General features: G+C 50.0%; 3 protein-coding genes across 5 annotated transcripts in view; 1 reads left to right on the top strand and 2 right to left on the bottom strand.

Annotated features, from left to right (window-relative positions):
• The window catches only part of LOC140574583 (neuronal vesicle trafficking-associated protein 1-like), a 4,850-nt gene extending 4,157 nt beyond the window's left edge, over positions 1-693 (bottom strand). Inside the window, exon 1 of one of the 2 annotated variants that reach the window (XM_072694448.1) lies at positions 532-693. The gene's annotated coding sequence lies outside the window, so the exon portion shown is untranslated. The remainder of the gene's footprint in view (positions 1-531) is intronic. The other variant, XM_072694447.1, reaches the window with a different exon arrangement.
• A 195-nt stretch (positions 694-888) lies between these two features.
• Positions 889-7,130, bottom strand: zbtb49 (zinc finger and BTB domain containing 49). 2 transcript variants are annotated; one of them, XM_072694444.1, is made up of 9 exons: positions 7,093-7,130; positions 6,052-6,239; positions 5,145-5,307; positions 3,910-5,029; positions 3,663-3,709; positions 3,480-3,553; positions 3,227-3,309; positions 2,467-2,628; positions 889-2,052 (listed from the first exon to the last, which is right to left on the bottom strand). In XM_072694444.1, exons 2-9 carry the CDS (start codon positions 6,201-6,203, stop codon positions 1,307-1,309), a joined length of 2,547 nt encoding a protein of 848 aa, XP_072550545.1. In that variant the 5' UTR covers positions 6,204-6,239; positions 7,093-7,130; the 3' UTR covers positions 889-1,306. The 2 variants fall into 2 exon arrangements, with proteins under 2 accessions (XP_072550545.1, XP_072550544.1); XM_072694443.1 differs by lacking the exon at positions 7,093-7,130 and having other exon boundaries at positions 6,052-6,913.
• Positions 7,025-14,261, top strand: lyar (Ly1 antibody reactive homolog (mouse)). Its single transcript, XM_072694445.1, has 8 exons — positions 7,025-7,728; positions 8,601-8,715; positions 11,071-11,178; positions 11,555-11,638; positions 12,151-12,493; positions 13,249-13,308; positions 13,632-13,717; positions 14,076-14,261. Exons 1-8 carry the CDS (start codon positions 7,607-7,609, stop codon positions 14,208-14,210), a joined length of 1,053 nt encoding a protein of 350 aa, XP_072550546.1. The 5' UTR covers positions 7,025-7,606; the 3' UTR covers positions 14,211-14,261.
• The last annotated feature ends 844 nt before the right edge of the window (positions 14,262-15,105 follow it).

The following is a 15,105-nucleotide window of genomic DNA, read 5'->3' as shown; positions in this document are numbered from 1 at the left end:
CTGAGCCCAGCTTCGCATTGGAATTCTCAGTTCCACCTTAAACTGTTAAATTCTGGTGCCTAAAATAGCCATTCCACCTTAAACGAGGCAGCTGTTACTTTCAGGTAATCATCAGTTCCACCTTAAATGGTGCAGCAGATATCATTTCTAAGAACATCACACATTTAAGGTGGAACTGGTGAAGTGAAGAAGATCCTGGCTTTAGGCTCAAGAGTGCTGCAGCATTTAAGGTGGACCGGATTCTGATAAGGAGCCTCTCTGCAGTAACGCGCGCGCAGAGATGAGATCAGTTTACTGTCTTAATCCTAATCAATAACCTTAATCAATACAATCAGCCCATCAGTGTGGACCTGAGGCAGAACCCTGACCCACAGGGATGCATGCTGGGCTGCACGCGCACAGTGATGCACAATGACTCGCAGTCATGCACTATGGCGCACAGTGGCGCTCGTGCATCTGTCCTGAAACGCCTCCGTTTCTCCAGATGTTCATCAGCTCGAGCCCTAACCGCTCTCACCCTCGCGATCTTACCTCTCTAAGAGATCCGGTCCAGTCCCGCAGTCTCGCTCCCCACCGATCCGCCCGGAGCTCGTGCTCTGCTGCGGAGGATTTCGCGCGTTCTTTGTGTGTTTGGAGCGCCGGTGTGTGTGTGTGTGTGTGTGTGTGTGTGAGTGAGTGAGTGAGTGATGTAATGGCCTGGCGAATGAATTGCCTCAACACACCGAGGGGAGGAGCCGCGCGAGCTGCACCTTAACAACGCACACACGCTGCCACCAAAGACCCGCGTGCAGATTCTTAACCTTCATTACCTTTAATTAATAAAAATATCCACTGTTATTGATTACCGATCATTCTCATTTTAACAGCGTCACACTCTTTCATACACACTGATCATCAATAAGCTTTATTAATAAGCCTGGTCAAGAACCAGTATGAATACAATGATGCAGCTGGTCGCCCAGTAAGACCAGTATAGCCAACTTGACTAAGGTGATTGACCAGCCTGGCTAAGCTGTTTGACCACTATGACCAGTTTGATGGATGTGACCCAGCTGATGGACCGGTACGAGCTGTGCGCTGCCTTACAGCTGAGAGGCCTGCAGCAGGTCCGGGTGACCTCCCACACCCAGCAAATCCCTGAGAGGAGAACCAGCAACAAGAACATCACACAGAACATCAGAGGTTCTGCAGCTCACATCCCCATATTCATAACGGGTTTCAGTCGGTCCACAGGAACGTGCTGGGTCTCTGCTGGTTCTGGAGGTTACATCCATTTACTCACATCCCTAAAAGGGTCCTTAAGCTCTCATTGGTCCAGGTCACCGTCACTCTGGAGAGTCTTCATGGCCAGCCCCCAGAGAGCACCACTGGAGCAGAAGCCCTCAGAGCTCCTGTAGGGGGCACTGTGTGTCTGAGAGCTGCCTGTACCATTGCTGCGGCCAGCCAGAGGAGGGCTGCAGTGTGCCTCAGGGGCCAGCAGGTGGGGCCGTAAAGCAGAGCCGGGATCAGGGTGGAGGTCAGGTTTCATGTGAGGAGGAGGGGCTTTCTGGTGTATGGGGAGGGACTTACTAAGAGTGGGTGGGTCTAGTAGATGGTGTGGAACAACAGAGCGCAGCTCCGAGAGAGAGGAGGAAGAAGTGGAGGAGGAGTGAGAGGGGAAGGGAGTGGCCGAGGAGGCGGGGTCAGTGTGTGGTTGGGCAGGCCGACAGGGCTCAGCAGAGGGTGGTGTGGAGACAGACAGGGGGCGCAGCTGAGCCTTGTTCCGACTGGCTGGAGGTGCAGCGTTTGCTGTTGGTGTAGCTGTAGCTTTGTTAGCATCTGTGTTGTGTGGCTGCACTAGCATGTTAGCCTCCGTGGCGTTAGCTTCTCCGGCACCTCCCTGTGCTAGCGTGTTAGCATCTGAACAGGCCATGGGCTTGCAGTGGGCTCGGTGTCGGCGCAGCACCGCTGTGCGCGTGAACCCCTTTCCACACGTATCGCACACGTACGGCCGCTCACCCGTGTGTGAGCGCACATGCCTCTGGAGGTCACCTGATCCAGCAAAACACTTCCCTGTAAACGAGTAAACACAAACAAACAAGTAAACACAAACAGTCTTCACAGGCTAAAACTGACTTTCTACTAGATTCTGGAAGAGGAGCATTGCTGTGAGGATTTGATTGCATTCAGCAACAAACTGATCATCCCCAACTCCTCCTAAAAGTACTGGATGGAGCTCCTCCACCATCATTCCAGAGAACACAGCTCTTCCACTGCTCCACAGCTCCTCAATGCTGGGGGGCTTTATACCCCTCTAGCCCACGCCTGGCATTATTAGGCATGAGCTATTCACTAGAAGTCTTCACTGGACCATAGAGACACCAACTCCAGACTCAAACACTTTTTATACCCTTGGTTTCAGAAGAAACAGTGATTGAGCAGGTGTCCCAATATTTTTGTCAGTGAGATGGCAGGAGAGGGACCCACCGCAGGTCTGGCAGCAGTACGGTCTCTCTCCGGTGTGTCTCATCATGTGTTTGAGCAGTTTTCTCTGCATGTTGAAGGATTTGCCGCACTGCTCACAGATGAACTCCTTATCTGAACTGTGGGTCTTCTTGTGCTCCTTCAGGTTACTGAAATTACTGAAGCCTGAACACGAAAAACAACAGCATAAACACACACACACACACACACACAGTTTGTAGAGATAGTGTTTGTGTGTCGCTGTAACGGTCATCTTTAACAGTGGAGGAGGGGTTGGTGTGGCACAGCAGATAAAACCACTACCTGCCAGTGAGCTACTACACCATGTGGGAGACTGGGGTTCGACTCCCAGTCTGGGTGACCGTATGCTGCTCTACACCAATAAGAGTCCCTGGGCAAGACTCCTAACACTACATTGGCCCACCTCTGTAATACCAGTAACCTTGTAAGTCGCTCTGGAGAAGAGCGTCAGCTAAATGCTGTAAATGTCAAGTCAAGTCAGATTTATTTGTAGAGCTTTTTACAACTGTTGTCGTCACAAAGCAGCTTTACATAATTAGTACTTAATAAAGAACAGAGACAGAGAAGAAAGAAGAAATAACATGAAGGGTCAAAGACCCCCGTGAGCAGCCAACAGCGACAGTGGCAAGGAAAAACTCCCTCAGAGCTGGAGGAAGAAACCAAGACTCACAAGGGGGGCCCGACCCATCCTCCTCTGGTCAGACTATTTACACATTAAAGGCAAAAGTGTTTGTGTGTTCACCTCGTCCACAGATGTCACACAGGTGAGGTCGAGCTCCTGAGTGGATGATGATGTGGCGCTGAACATCACCTGACGCAGCAAAACTGGGCACACACACACACACACACACACACACACGTTTTAGCCTTGTGCCACAGTTCAGCCTTTTAAATAGTCTGTATCCCATAATTCCCTTCAGTCTGAGCTCCTCCCCCAGCGTCTGTATGGGGTGAAAGGGCGGAGCTAAACTGCTATATGCTGAACAGGCTCTTACCTTTTCCCACAGAGCTCACAGATGTAGGGCTTTTCTCCGGAATGGCGGCGTAGATGTGTCTGCAGGTTTCCTGCCTACACACACACACACACACACACACACACACACACACACACACACACACACACTAAGCAGGACTGTTCTCACTGCTAACTGAATCAGTACCTCTAATAAAACCTGTACCTGAGAGAAGCTCTTCCCACAGATGCTGCACTGGAACGGCTTCTCACCTGTTCACAAACACAGACAGCTGAACACCACTGCTCACACACTGCTCACACACTGCTCACACACTGCTCACACACTGCTCACACCAAAGATCACAGGACTCAATAGTATTTGTACTGGGACAGAATAGTACCTGTACTCAGACGTAAGAGTACCTGTACAGAGACTTGTTTCTCTGTGTGTGTGTGTGTGTGTGTTTTACCAGTGTGTGAGCGTTTGTGCAGCTCCAGGTTGCTGGGGTGTTTGAAGGTTTTCCCGCACACCTCACAGCAGTACTTATTACTACTGTTAGTGTCCCCGCCCCCTTCTCTCTGGCCTTTAGGGTGTGGGGGTTCTTGCGGGGGCGTGGGGGGACTGGGTGGCTGGGGCACCAAACTGGGCTCAGGTGTTTCCTCTGGCTCAGGAACCCCGCCCTCTGGAGGCACATCTGTACGGACACTGGCTGGCTTGCTCTGCGTCTCCACCCGCTGGGCCGTCTCTGCACTGCAGCTGTCAGTCACCCTACTCGACTCAGCCCCCTCCTCTAGAGCGTGGTGGGAGCGAAGGTAATTAAACTTCTTCAGGTACACAGCCTTCTTGGGTCGCAGTGTCCGTAGAACAGGGGGGCTATTTCTCCCACCTGAAGGGGGCGCCTGAGTGTCAACGTTGTTGGGTGCCAAGGACAGTGGATTTAGGCCCTCAGGACAGGAAGAGGAGGTGGGCACAGTAGCGCTGGCACAGGATGTTGGCATCTGAGACATTAAAGAATCCACTGAAGCCGAGCCAGCTGGGTTTGATGGTCCGAGTGAAAGCATCTGATTGGCTGCTGAAGAGGATAAAGCAGACAGTGATTGGTTGGCCCCGCTCGTAGTTGTATTCAGCAGCATCTGATTGGCTTCATTTGTGGGGGCATTCTGCAGGGTCTGAGTGGTGTTATACTGCTCCTCCACCACTAGTGGGCAGTGCACCTGACTCAGGCCCGTACTGCAGTTCTGCGCAGCACTCTGTTTGAAATACTGCTTACTGTAGAAGTTCCTCAGCTTGTAGCCGTGCAGTGGTTGCTTCTCCGGCAGCACCGCCACGCTATTGGCTGTGTCTACGGAGCCAGGGGGCGGGGCAGGCTGGAGCCGTTTGTATTGGGAGGGATCAGAATCTGTATTTGGGAGGAGGTGGTGCTTGTGGGGGTCGGAGGTGGGACAGTGGAGATCGGGCTCGGGGGGCAGAGGACTTCCCAAGACACAGTCCTGCTCGTGGGACAGCAGGGCAGGAAGAGAGAGTGGCGGGTCACTTGGCGCGGTGCACGGCTTGAGGTAAGCATTGCACATGTTCAGGATGTTGGACACCTGCAGAGACGCAGAGCAACACAATCAGGGTTCGGTCTTGGAACAAACGAGGTGCTGATTAAACCAACCACCAGGTGTGTGTGTGTGTGTGTGTGTCTGTGAGAGAGAGATATACCTGCAGGCTCTGTGCGATGTGCAGCAGTGTGTGTGCGTTGTCCTGGTTCAGCTCCAGGTGGGACGTGTACATGTAGTCCAGGATCTGCCCGATCCCACCTACGTCCTGGATGGCCAGGTGATACACGTCGTTCTTCAGAGCTGGAGAGTTCTGGAACAGAGACCTGAAAAGCAAACAAACTGGACACTGAACCTGCCGTGCTACAACACCCAACTACGGGGGTTCCCCAATGGGGTTGCCAGATTCTCAACTGTCCTGTCAGATTAGTGTTGACAGGTGTAGAAAATGGTTGGAAATGATGGATTTGTGGGGTGTGCTATTTTTGAGATACTTTCTTAACGGGCTGAATATCTGGCAACCTAAAGACAAATCGTCATGTACGGTGACAGAAGGGGCAGAATGACCCATCGCTCATAGCCAGCTTAAGGCTGTGTCCAGACTGCTCTAAAGACTTTGGTCAGTAAAAGGATTCATGAGTAATATGAGAATAGACATTAGCCTCGTAGCTCCTGTGCTAATTGGTGGGGTAAAAGCTTCCATTAGCCTCATAGCAGGGCATGCACAAAAGTCAGACGGCAGGACTACGCCATGTAAACTAGACTGTTTTGCTGCTTGTCTGGCCAGTATCTTCCATTTACTTCAATCTGTCTTACACATTATTCATAACGTCAGGTTGAAAAGTCCTGTTTTTCATTTATGTCGTGATTTAAACTGCAGAATAATAAACGACTATGTCCAGAGCTAATTGGTGGGGTATATGTTTCCCTGTAGCTCCAGTTTAAAACTGAACATGTTCCTAAACAGGTCTTGGCTAACGGAGGGGTGTGTGTGTGTGTGTGTGTGTGTGTGTGTGTGTGTGTGTGTGTGTTGAGGTAGTTTTAAAGTGTGCGTTCTCTCTGCTGATCACCTGAAGTAGGAGCTGAACGCGGCGAGGACGTTCTTGTGTGCTTTGAAGCAGACGCCCTTCACCACCAGCATGCAGTCGCACAGCAGGCCCTGGATCCGCTGCTCCTGCAGCTCCTGCAGCAGATAGGCACTGTGGCTGTAGAGCCCGTCCATGACTCACACACACACACACACACACACACACACACACTGCCAGATACACAGTCAACAACATCAGGCTCCATTAAGCAGAACTACGTTGCACCATTTGTTACCATTATTATTAATAAAGTAGGTTCTGTAAAAGGTTCTGTAGTAAAAGCAATAGTTCTATACAAAACTATATGAGGGTTCCTCATATACAAACCCTCCACAACACAGTACTACAGTAACTGTTTAGCTTATAGTGCAGATCAGGGCTCTAACCCCCAGAATGAATTATGAATTTGGTAGAATTCGGTGGAGTTCCCCTACTGCCTTACTGGGTCTGGTTTGGGTCTGAATAAGGCAGAAAGAAAGGGAAGGTTAAAGCTGTAGGGATTTATAAATGTGAAATCAATATCATTGATTAGTAAGAATGTTTATTTCGCACTCATCAAGACGTGCAATGTGCTTACTGAGCTAAAAGTCAGCTGGTTTTGGGGCTAAATGTCCTATTATGTCAGTAACGACCCAGCTCAGAGAGACCAGCCAGGCCAAAGTTGGGTCCAGGTTTAGCCAGAGATGCTAAGGCTAAGACAGATAATAAACGATTTGTAGGCGAATTGGGAACACCAGGCAAGGTCAGTGTGTGTCTGAGAATAATATATAAATATGTGCATGAGTTTATTTTAATAAATACACAAAAAATACGACGTTTAAATGAGCGTCGTATTGGAATTGTCCGTTCCACCTTAAATGCTGCAGCAGTTGCGTTCTGGCGCCTGAATGCCTGAGGCGCCAGAATACAACTGCTGCAGCATTTAAGGTGGAACGGACAATTCGAATAAACGAAGCTATAAGTTAGAAAAAGAGCAGATCCTTAAATATTTCCAACATATTCGATCTAGATAAACCATCTCACCTTATCTTCGGCTGCACAGCCACTATGAAGAGACCATTGCGTCACATCCTACCCCTGACATCACTTAAGAACACTAACTAGAACTCTTGCTCGAAAGATCTCCATCACTTCTACACGCACACGGTACATATACACAAATGCACGCACATCCCCCCAAAATGCTATTTTATGTGCAAATATTTGCAAATATTCGATTTTTAAATCCAGCCCATGAAAGGGAACCCTATGTACTTTCGTGCGCGCGCACGGAGGGTAAACAGAGGTGCACGTGAATCCCACACCAGCGTGGTCTTTGCAGAGCGCGCTAGAGAGGCACTAAAGAGGGGTTTACACATCTGGATCAGTACTTTCTGCTGTTGTTCGGTGGAAAACGGTTACAGGAAGAGGTGAACGTCTGTAGGAGAAAGGTTTGAGCTGGGTGTTTGGTTCGGAGAGGGTTTTAGGGGCGATATTATTGGCAGTGCTTCAGTGCTGGGAAACGGGTGCTCATATATGAGGAGGTAAAGGTGACAGTATGGTGTTTTTCACGTGTAACTCGTGCGGGGAGTCCCTGAAGAAGGCTCAGATAGACAAGCACCTGGGCATGTGTAGAGGCTGCTCATGTTTGTCCTGCATCGACTGTGGAAAAGATTTCTGGTGAGTTTTTGGTCGATTTTGACTTTTAATTTATTTGTTTGAACCAGTAAACGAGGGGAAATGACTTGGCTGGGTTTCAAATGACCCCATACGTCCTATGTAGTGTACTATGTAGGCAGTACCCAAGTAAAAGTCCTCTATTCACAATAATTGGGAACTACAGGCACTTTCTTTTAATTGTCCTTTAATGAAACAGTTAAAGGGTCTGTGGTGTTCTGTAATGTAGGGTGTAAAAGTGTTTATTCTCCAGTCCAAATTGTCCATATATGGGAACTAAACAGCTGGATTTATTGTTGTTGTATCACAAAAAAGGCCAGTCCAAGCCAGCAGCAGTTCGGCCCCGCCCTTCCACTATACAGCAGCAGTTCGGCCCCGCCCTTCCACTATACAGCAGCAGTTTGGCCCCGCCCACCCATTCCACAGCAGCAGTTTGGCCCCGCCCACCCATTCCACAGCAGCAGTTTGGCCCCACTCGTTCACCCACAGCATCTTAACCCTGTCTGTTTAGCTTTGCCCGTTAAGCCGTCAGCAGTCTGGCCCCGCCCATCCATCCCACAGTTCCTAAACCCACATCGCTGCTGTGAGGGGAGCTCAGGGGGAATGAGGTACTAGAGAACTGTAGGATATGGGCCCTTTAAGACATCAGACCAACTACTCGGTTCTAGATAACCTTACTCAGTCAGAGCTGTTCACAGTGGTGGTGAAGGGAAGCAGACTGGACCTCTTTATTTTCACCTGCTGTTATTAAATATTGAGTTACTGAGATCCAGGTGTGTTTCTCCTCTACCTGGTGGATTTGAGCTCGTGCTGAGTGGCCGGGTCTGTAGAGAGGCTTTGGTAGTGCTGTAATTCAGTGCTTTGTCTCTGAACAGGGGAGAGGACTATAAGAGCCATGTGAGGTGCATCAGCGAGGACCAGAAGTACGGAGGGAAGGGCTACGAGGCCAAAGCCAACAAGGGTGATGTGAAGCAGCAGCAGTGGATTCAGGTGAGGGTTTATTCTCCAGATCACTGCCTTACCCTCAGCCGTAACAAGGCAGTTCAGCTTATACTAGTATTTCCTGAGGATTACAGTCATTCACCGTTTTGAAGAAAGGCTCAGTATATGAGTACATTAGTCCTAATGATACTAATGATGCTGTCGCGCTCAGATAACTGCAGCCTTCAGCTCTGTGTTTATAACCTGAACTGTTGCTGGAGCTGTTTTCTCTTAGTGACCTTATAGAACAGATTTTCCACAGAACTCTCTTCATAGTTTCAAAATTCAGGTGTCTGATTCAGTCCCATTTCACCACAGCTGAATAAACTCCAGCCTCTAGTCCCACATCAGTGAAAGAACAGGAGGTTCTGAAGAGCTCACTGAACTCCAGCGTGGTTCTCCAGCTGTGAGTGGTGTTATTATTGAACAGTGGAAGAGTTTAGGAGGAACAGCTCACAGAGAGCAGCTCAGCCACCGAGTGTCTGTCAGACCACGTAAAGCTACAGAGCGGGGTCCGGGCCGAGTGCTGAGCTCAGAGCAGAGTGCAGAAAAGCCTCCAACTGACTCAGTAACTGCAGCAGAGCTCCAGACCTGCTGCTGCTGCTGGTAGAGCTCCAGACCTGCTGCTGCTGGTAGAGCTGCAGAGCTCCAGACCTGCTGCTGCTGCTGCTGGTAGAGCTGTAGAGCTCCAGACCTGCTGCTGCTGGTAGAGCTGCAGAGCTCCAGACCTGCTGCTGCTGCTGCTGGTAGAGCTCCAGACCTGCTGCTGCTGGTAGAGCTGTACAGCTCCAGACCTGCTGCTGCTGCTGGTAGAGCTGCAGAGCTCCAGACCTGCTGCTGCTGGTAGAGCTGTACAGCTCCAGACCTGCTGCTGCTGCTGGTAGAGCTGCAGAGCTCCAGACCTGCTGCTGCTGCTGGTAGAGCTGCAGAGCTCCAGACCTGCTGCTGCTGCTGGTAGAGCTCCAGACCTGCTGCTGCTGGTAGAGCTGCAGAGCTCCAGACCTGCTGCTGCTGCTGGTAGAGCTGCAGAGCTCCAGACCTGCTGCTGCTGCTGGTAGAGCTGCAGAGCTCCAGACCTGCTGCTGCTGCTGGTAGAGCTCCAGACCTGCTGCTGCTGCTGGTAGAGCTCCAGACCTGCTGCTGCTGCTGGTAGAGCTCCAGACCTGCTGCTGCTGGTAGAGCTCCAGACCTGCTGCTGCTGCTGGTAGAGCTGCAGAGCTCCAGACCTGCTGCTGCTGGTAGAGCTGTAGAGCTCCAGACCTGCTGCTGCTGCTGGTAGAGCTGCAGAGCTCCAGACCTGCTGCTGCTGGTAGAGCTCCAGACCTGCTGCTGCTGCTGGTAGAGCTGCAGAGCTCCAGACCTGCTGCTGCTGCTGGTAGAGCTCCAGACCTGCTGCTGCTGCTGGTAGAGCTCCAGACCTGCTGCTGCTGCTGGTAGAGCTCCAGACCTGCTGCTGCTGGTAGAGCTCCAGACCTGCTGCTGCTGGTGGTAGAGCTGCAGAGCTCCAGACCTGCTGCTGCTGGTAGAGCTCCAGACCTGCTGCTGCTGGTAGAGCTCCAGACCTGCTGCTGCTGCTGGTAGAGCTGTAGAGCTCCAGACCTGCTGCTGCTGCTGGTAGAGCTGTAGAGCTCCAGACCTGCTGCTGCTGCTGGTAGAGCTGTAGAGCTCCAGACCTGCTGCTGCTGCTGGTAGAGCTGTAGAGCTCCAGACCTGCTGCTGCTGCTGGTAGAGCTGTAGAGCTCCAGACCTGCTGCTGCTGGTAGAGCTGTAGAGCTCCAGACCTGCTGCTGGTAGAGCTCCAGACCTGCTGCTGCTGCTGGTAGAGCTCCAGACCTGCTGCTGCTGGTGGTAGAGCTGCAGAGCTCCAGACCTGCTGCTGCTGGTAGAGCTCCAGACCTGCTGCTGCTGGTAGAGCTCCAGACCTGCTGCTGCTGCTGGTAGAGCTGTAGAGCTCCAGACCTGCTGGTAGAGCTGTAGAGCTCCAGACCTGCTGCTGCTGGTAGAGCTGAAGAGCTCCAGACCTGCTGCTGCTGGTAGAGCTGCAGAGCTCCAGACCTGCTGCTGCTGCTGGTAGAGCTGCAGAGCTCCAGACCTGCTGCTGCTGCTGGTAGAGCTGCAGAGCTCCAGACCTGCTGCTGCTGCTGGTAGAGCTGCAGGGGGAGACCAGCTCCAGATTAATGACTGTGGGGTTAGAATGGGACGGCATATAAAAGCTCCTGTAGGTGGAATGTGGAGGTGTCCCAATACTTTTGTCCGTGTAATGTTCTTAATTACAAGAATGTGGACCTATTTTGCATATATAAAATATATAAAGGGTGTGTGTTAAATTGTAAGCTGAATCTAACATCACTCCTTTTCCTACAGAGAATACAGGAGGCCATGAATAAACCGGGGGTCAGTTCCAGACTGAAAGAGGTTCTCAATCAAGTCAGTTCATATGACAATGTTCCGAGGAAGAAAGCCAAGTTCCAGGTATCAGAACCATTTCTGTAACCTTAAACTCCTTCCTGTTAACCCAGGTTTAGATACTCCATACTATATTCATATTTATATAGTGTATACACACACACACACACACACACACACCAGTGATACAGCACAGGTTGCTTCCTTTTTTATTTCAAAATTCCTCCATAAGTCTTAGAGCTGAGCTCTGTTCAGATCCTTTACTTATGCTGAGACGACCTTTTTTGGCCACACCACGCCCTGTGTGTGTCCTCAGGTGTGTAGCAGCTCTTGTGTTTAGAATATTTGAGCAGTAAGTGTAGAAGTGACTGTAAGACTCCACAGCGTCGCCTACATCTGAATCTGACTGAATTAAGCTGAACCACAACCTGATTTCTTCCAGAACTGGATTAAGAACAGTCTGAGGATAAACGACGCTAGTCTGCAGAACCAGGTGTGGGAGATCTTTTCTGCTGCAGACAACAGTGTGAGTACAGTCTCTCTGTCACACACACACACACACACACACTCAGTGAGAACGGGGTATTTCCTCCCTCCTACTCAGTTATTGTTCGTTGTGTTGGTAAGAGGAGGAAGTGTTTCTCGCCTGGTTTTGGAGTCTTCCTCTCCCACGGCCGGAACGCTAGGCCTGCAGACAGAACCGGTCCGTGCTGCAGACTCTACGCTGCTGTTCTGAAAATGGGCCTCGTGGGCCTGGGAGTACGGCAGGTTTATGGAGCTCTAACACAAACATAGGATCGGGATTAAGCAGCCTATACCCCATCCAATCATATATCCTCCGATTAGACCCGGGTTTCTATAAACAGAGTATATAGTGCAGCAGTAGCGACTCTGAAGCCCGAATTACATAGACACACATTCAGGTTCAGAAAGTCAGTACACCCCAGTCCACTGGTCAGCTCTGCTTACTTTCTGGATCTGAATTTGCCTCCTTTACTAAATGAAACACTGATGATGTTCCTGTGGTTGTGTCTGCAGAAGCCCAATGGAACCCAGCATCCAGAACCCAAACCAGATCCTCCTCTTCCTCAGCAACCACAGGAGCAGCAGCAGGAGAAGGAGGTGGAGGAGAAAGTCAGCGAGAAGAAAAAGAACAAGCGTGAGAGAAAAGAGGAGCGACAGAAGAAGAGCAAGAAGAAGCAGAAGAAGCACGTAGAGAACGGAGAGACGGAGCAGAGCGGAGAGAACGCCTCAGATGAACAGAAGAGGAAGAAAAAGAAGAGGAAGAGAGCGGCTGAGGAGGAGGAGGAGGAGGATGGACAGGATGAAGATGGAAAACCAACAAGTAAACCAAAGAAGAGGAAAGAGGAGGAGCCAGAAGGTAAATAGTAAACATTAATAAAATGCAGATATGCTACGCAGACAAAAGTATTGGGACACCTGCTCATTCACTGTTTCTTCTGGAATCAAAACTGTGTATTAAAAAGAGCTGATCCTGCTTTTGTTGGAGTAACTGTCTCTACTGTCCAGAGAAGAAGACTTTCTACTAGATTCTGGAGGAGCATTGCTGTAAGGATTTGATTGCATTTAATGATAAGAGCTTTAGTGAGGTCAGGATGTCACCTCATCCCCAACTCCCCAACTTCTCCCAAAAGTACTGGATGGAGCTCCACCACCATCATTCCAGAGAACACAGTTCTTCCACTGCTCCACAGCTCCTCAATGCTGGGGGGCTTTATACCCCTCTAGCCCACGCCTGGCATTAGGCAGCATGGAGCCAATAGGGTCATGATGTTGATCTGCTCCAGAGAGTCCTATTCTATTGGCAGTACTTCTTCTCTACAGGGACTAGACAAGCTGTGTGTGCATTTGCACATCTGTGTCAGCAATAGGTGCAAAGTAGCGTTCACAAACATTTGGACATGTAGTGTATGGTGCTCACAGCTCAGGCCAGCTGGGAGCATCAGTGGAACCAGTGCTAATAAACTACAAAAGAAAAATGAATTTTCAGACGTTACTTTGTAAACAGTTTGGTCGAGCTTAATGTTGGAGTTTGGGGTGGAGGAGGCAGAGACCACTGATCACCTGAACAGGGTCACAGTGTGGCTGAACACTGCGGTTGATTTTCTCCATCAGAGAATCCTGGAGAAAGCCTGGAGGATCAGCAGGACGAGCAGGACCAGTCCGGTTCTAAAGGTACTGACCATGTACAGAACCACTTAAACATCTGGACACACTCACAGAGGCTTTCCTTTTACTGTTGATTCTGTTAAACTCCTCAGAGAAGCCCTATAAACACCTATATTAAAATACCTGTATAGTACAGAGGAGGTCACACGTTGGGCAGTAGGGGGCAGTGTTGTTGCTTCATTACTCACACAATGTGGTAAATCCTGATATTGAGACCCCTACACACACACACACATACAAATTTTCAATTTTGGTGATATTCTGTCATTTTACTGTATTTAATTGTGTGTGTGTGTGTGTGTGTTTGATGTATCCCCACTGTCTTGAAGGGAAGTTTAACTGGAAGGGGACGATAAAGGCGGTCCTGCAGCAGGCACCAGATGAAGGTCTGCCTGTCAAAAAGCTCCGTAAGAAGGTAAGACCCTGCAGCTTTACACACCCTCCATCCTCATCAGTGTAACAGACTTCCAGCTCCACAGGGTGGTGACATAAGAGGTCTTATGCACAATCCCCCACTTTACACACTGCCTAATAGACCCTGCCTGCCATGCAGCCTTTAACAGGTTAGCAGAAGCGTGGCTGCCCAACACCTAAACTCCAAATGAGCTACATCTTTAATGTGTCTGTGTGTCTGTGTGTCTCTGTCTGTGTGTCTCTGTGTGTGTGTCTCTGTGTGTGTGTCTCTGTGTGTGTGTCTCTGTGTGTGTGTCTCTGTGTGTGTGTCTCTGTGTGTGTGTGTGTGTGTGTGTGTGTGTGTGTGTGTGTGCACACAGGTGTTGGCAGCGTATTATTCGTTCAGTGGTGATGGAAACTACAGATCAGAAGAGGAGGTTTTCTCTTTGTTCAACAAGAAGCTGAAGAACCCCAAGTTTAAGGTGCTGAAAGATAAAGTGAGGCTGGAGAAATGACCCGGTTCCGTCTCTGGGACTTAAAGCCACTCGTTTCCTTTATGTACAAAATCTCTCTCTCTTTTTTTTTTTTTTTTTTTTTTTTTTACAATAAAGGTTCTCTGAACACATCGTGTAGCTGTTCTCCTGTGGATGAGGGTATTAGGGGGAGTCCACCAGTGTGATCAGATTTATTCAGTGTGAGAGCAGAGCTCAGATATAGCCACTATTTTATCTGGTGTCCAGGTCATCTCGACTCAGACTTGACCACTACAAAGACTTGGTCTTCACTTGGAATTGACGTTTCCAAGTCTGACTTGGATCCATTGTGTCTTTCAGGTCTTGACCAGAACTTGACATGTCTAGATCTTGATCTTGTTCTGGGTCTTGACCCAAATTTGACATGTTCAGGTGTTGATTTAGATTGGACTTGTCCAGGTTTTGGGGCTTGACCACTAGAAAGTGTTGGACTTGATTTGGCGTTGATGTGTCCAGGTCTTCGTCTGTGGAGGCTCTGATATGTTAGAGGGTTGGGGGGCGAGTTTGGGGGGAAGGATTCTGGAGGGGGGCAGGTTGGAGGTGAATTTGAATCTTAACGCACATTCCTGCGCTTCCATGCAAGACACGGGTTGGTCAGCTCACTGCACAGCGGCTCAGAACCCTGCTGTCGGTTTCCACCTGGAGAATGGACCGCCTGTTACTCACCCAGACACACACACACACACACACACACTCAGAGATGCTGGTGCGCCCTTGGAAGCCCTCCTAATCCTCGCGCAGTAAGGCTGATCCCATGCTTACCTGAAATCATATAGCTCACGCTCAGGTATTACTGCCCTGTCCTTCATTATGGGGGGAATGAAGGCGCTGGCACGTTAGAGAGGCTCACAGTTGCTCAGCTCAACGCTCTCAGAGC

This window comes from Salminus brasiliensis, chromosome 12 (assembly GCF_030463535.1).
Source record: "Salminus brasiliensis chromosome 12, fSalBra1.hap2, whole genome shotgun sequence".
NCBI classification, from domain to species: domain Eukaryota; kingdom Metazoa; phylum Chordata; class Actinopteri; order Characiformes; family Bryconidae; genus Salminus; species Salminus brasiliensis.
The sequence above is the reverse complement of the archived record's forward strand: the minus strand, read 5'-3'. Positions and strand labels throughout refer to the sequence as shown.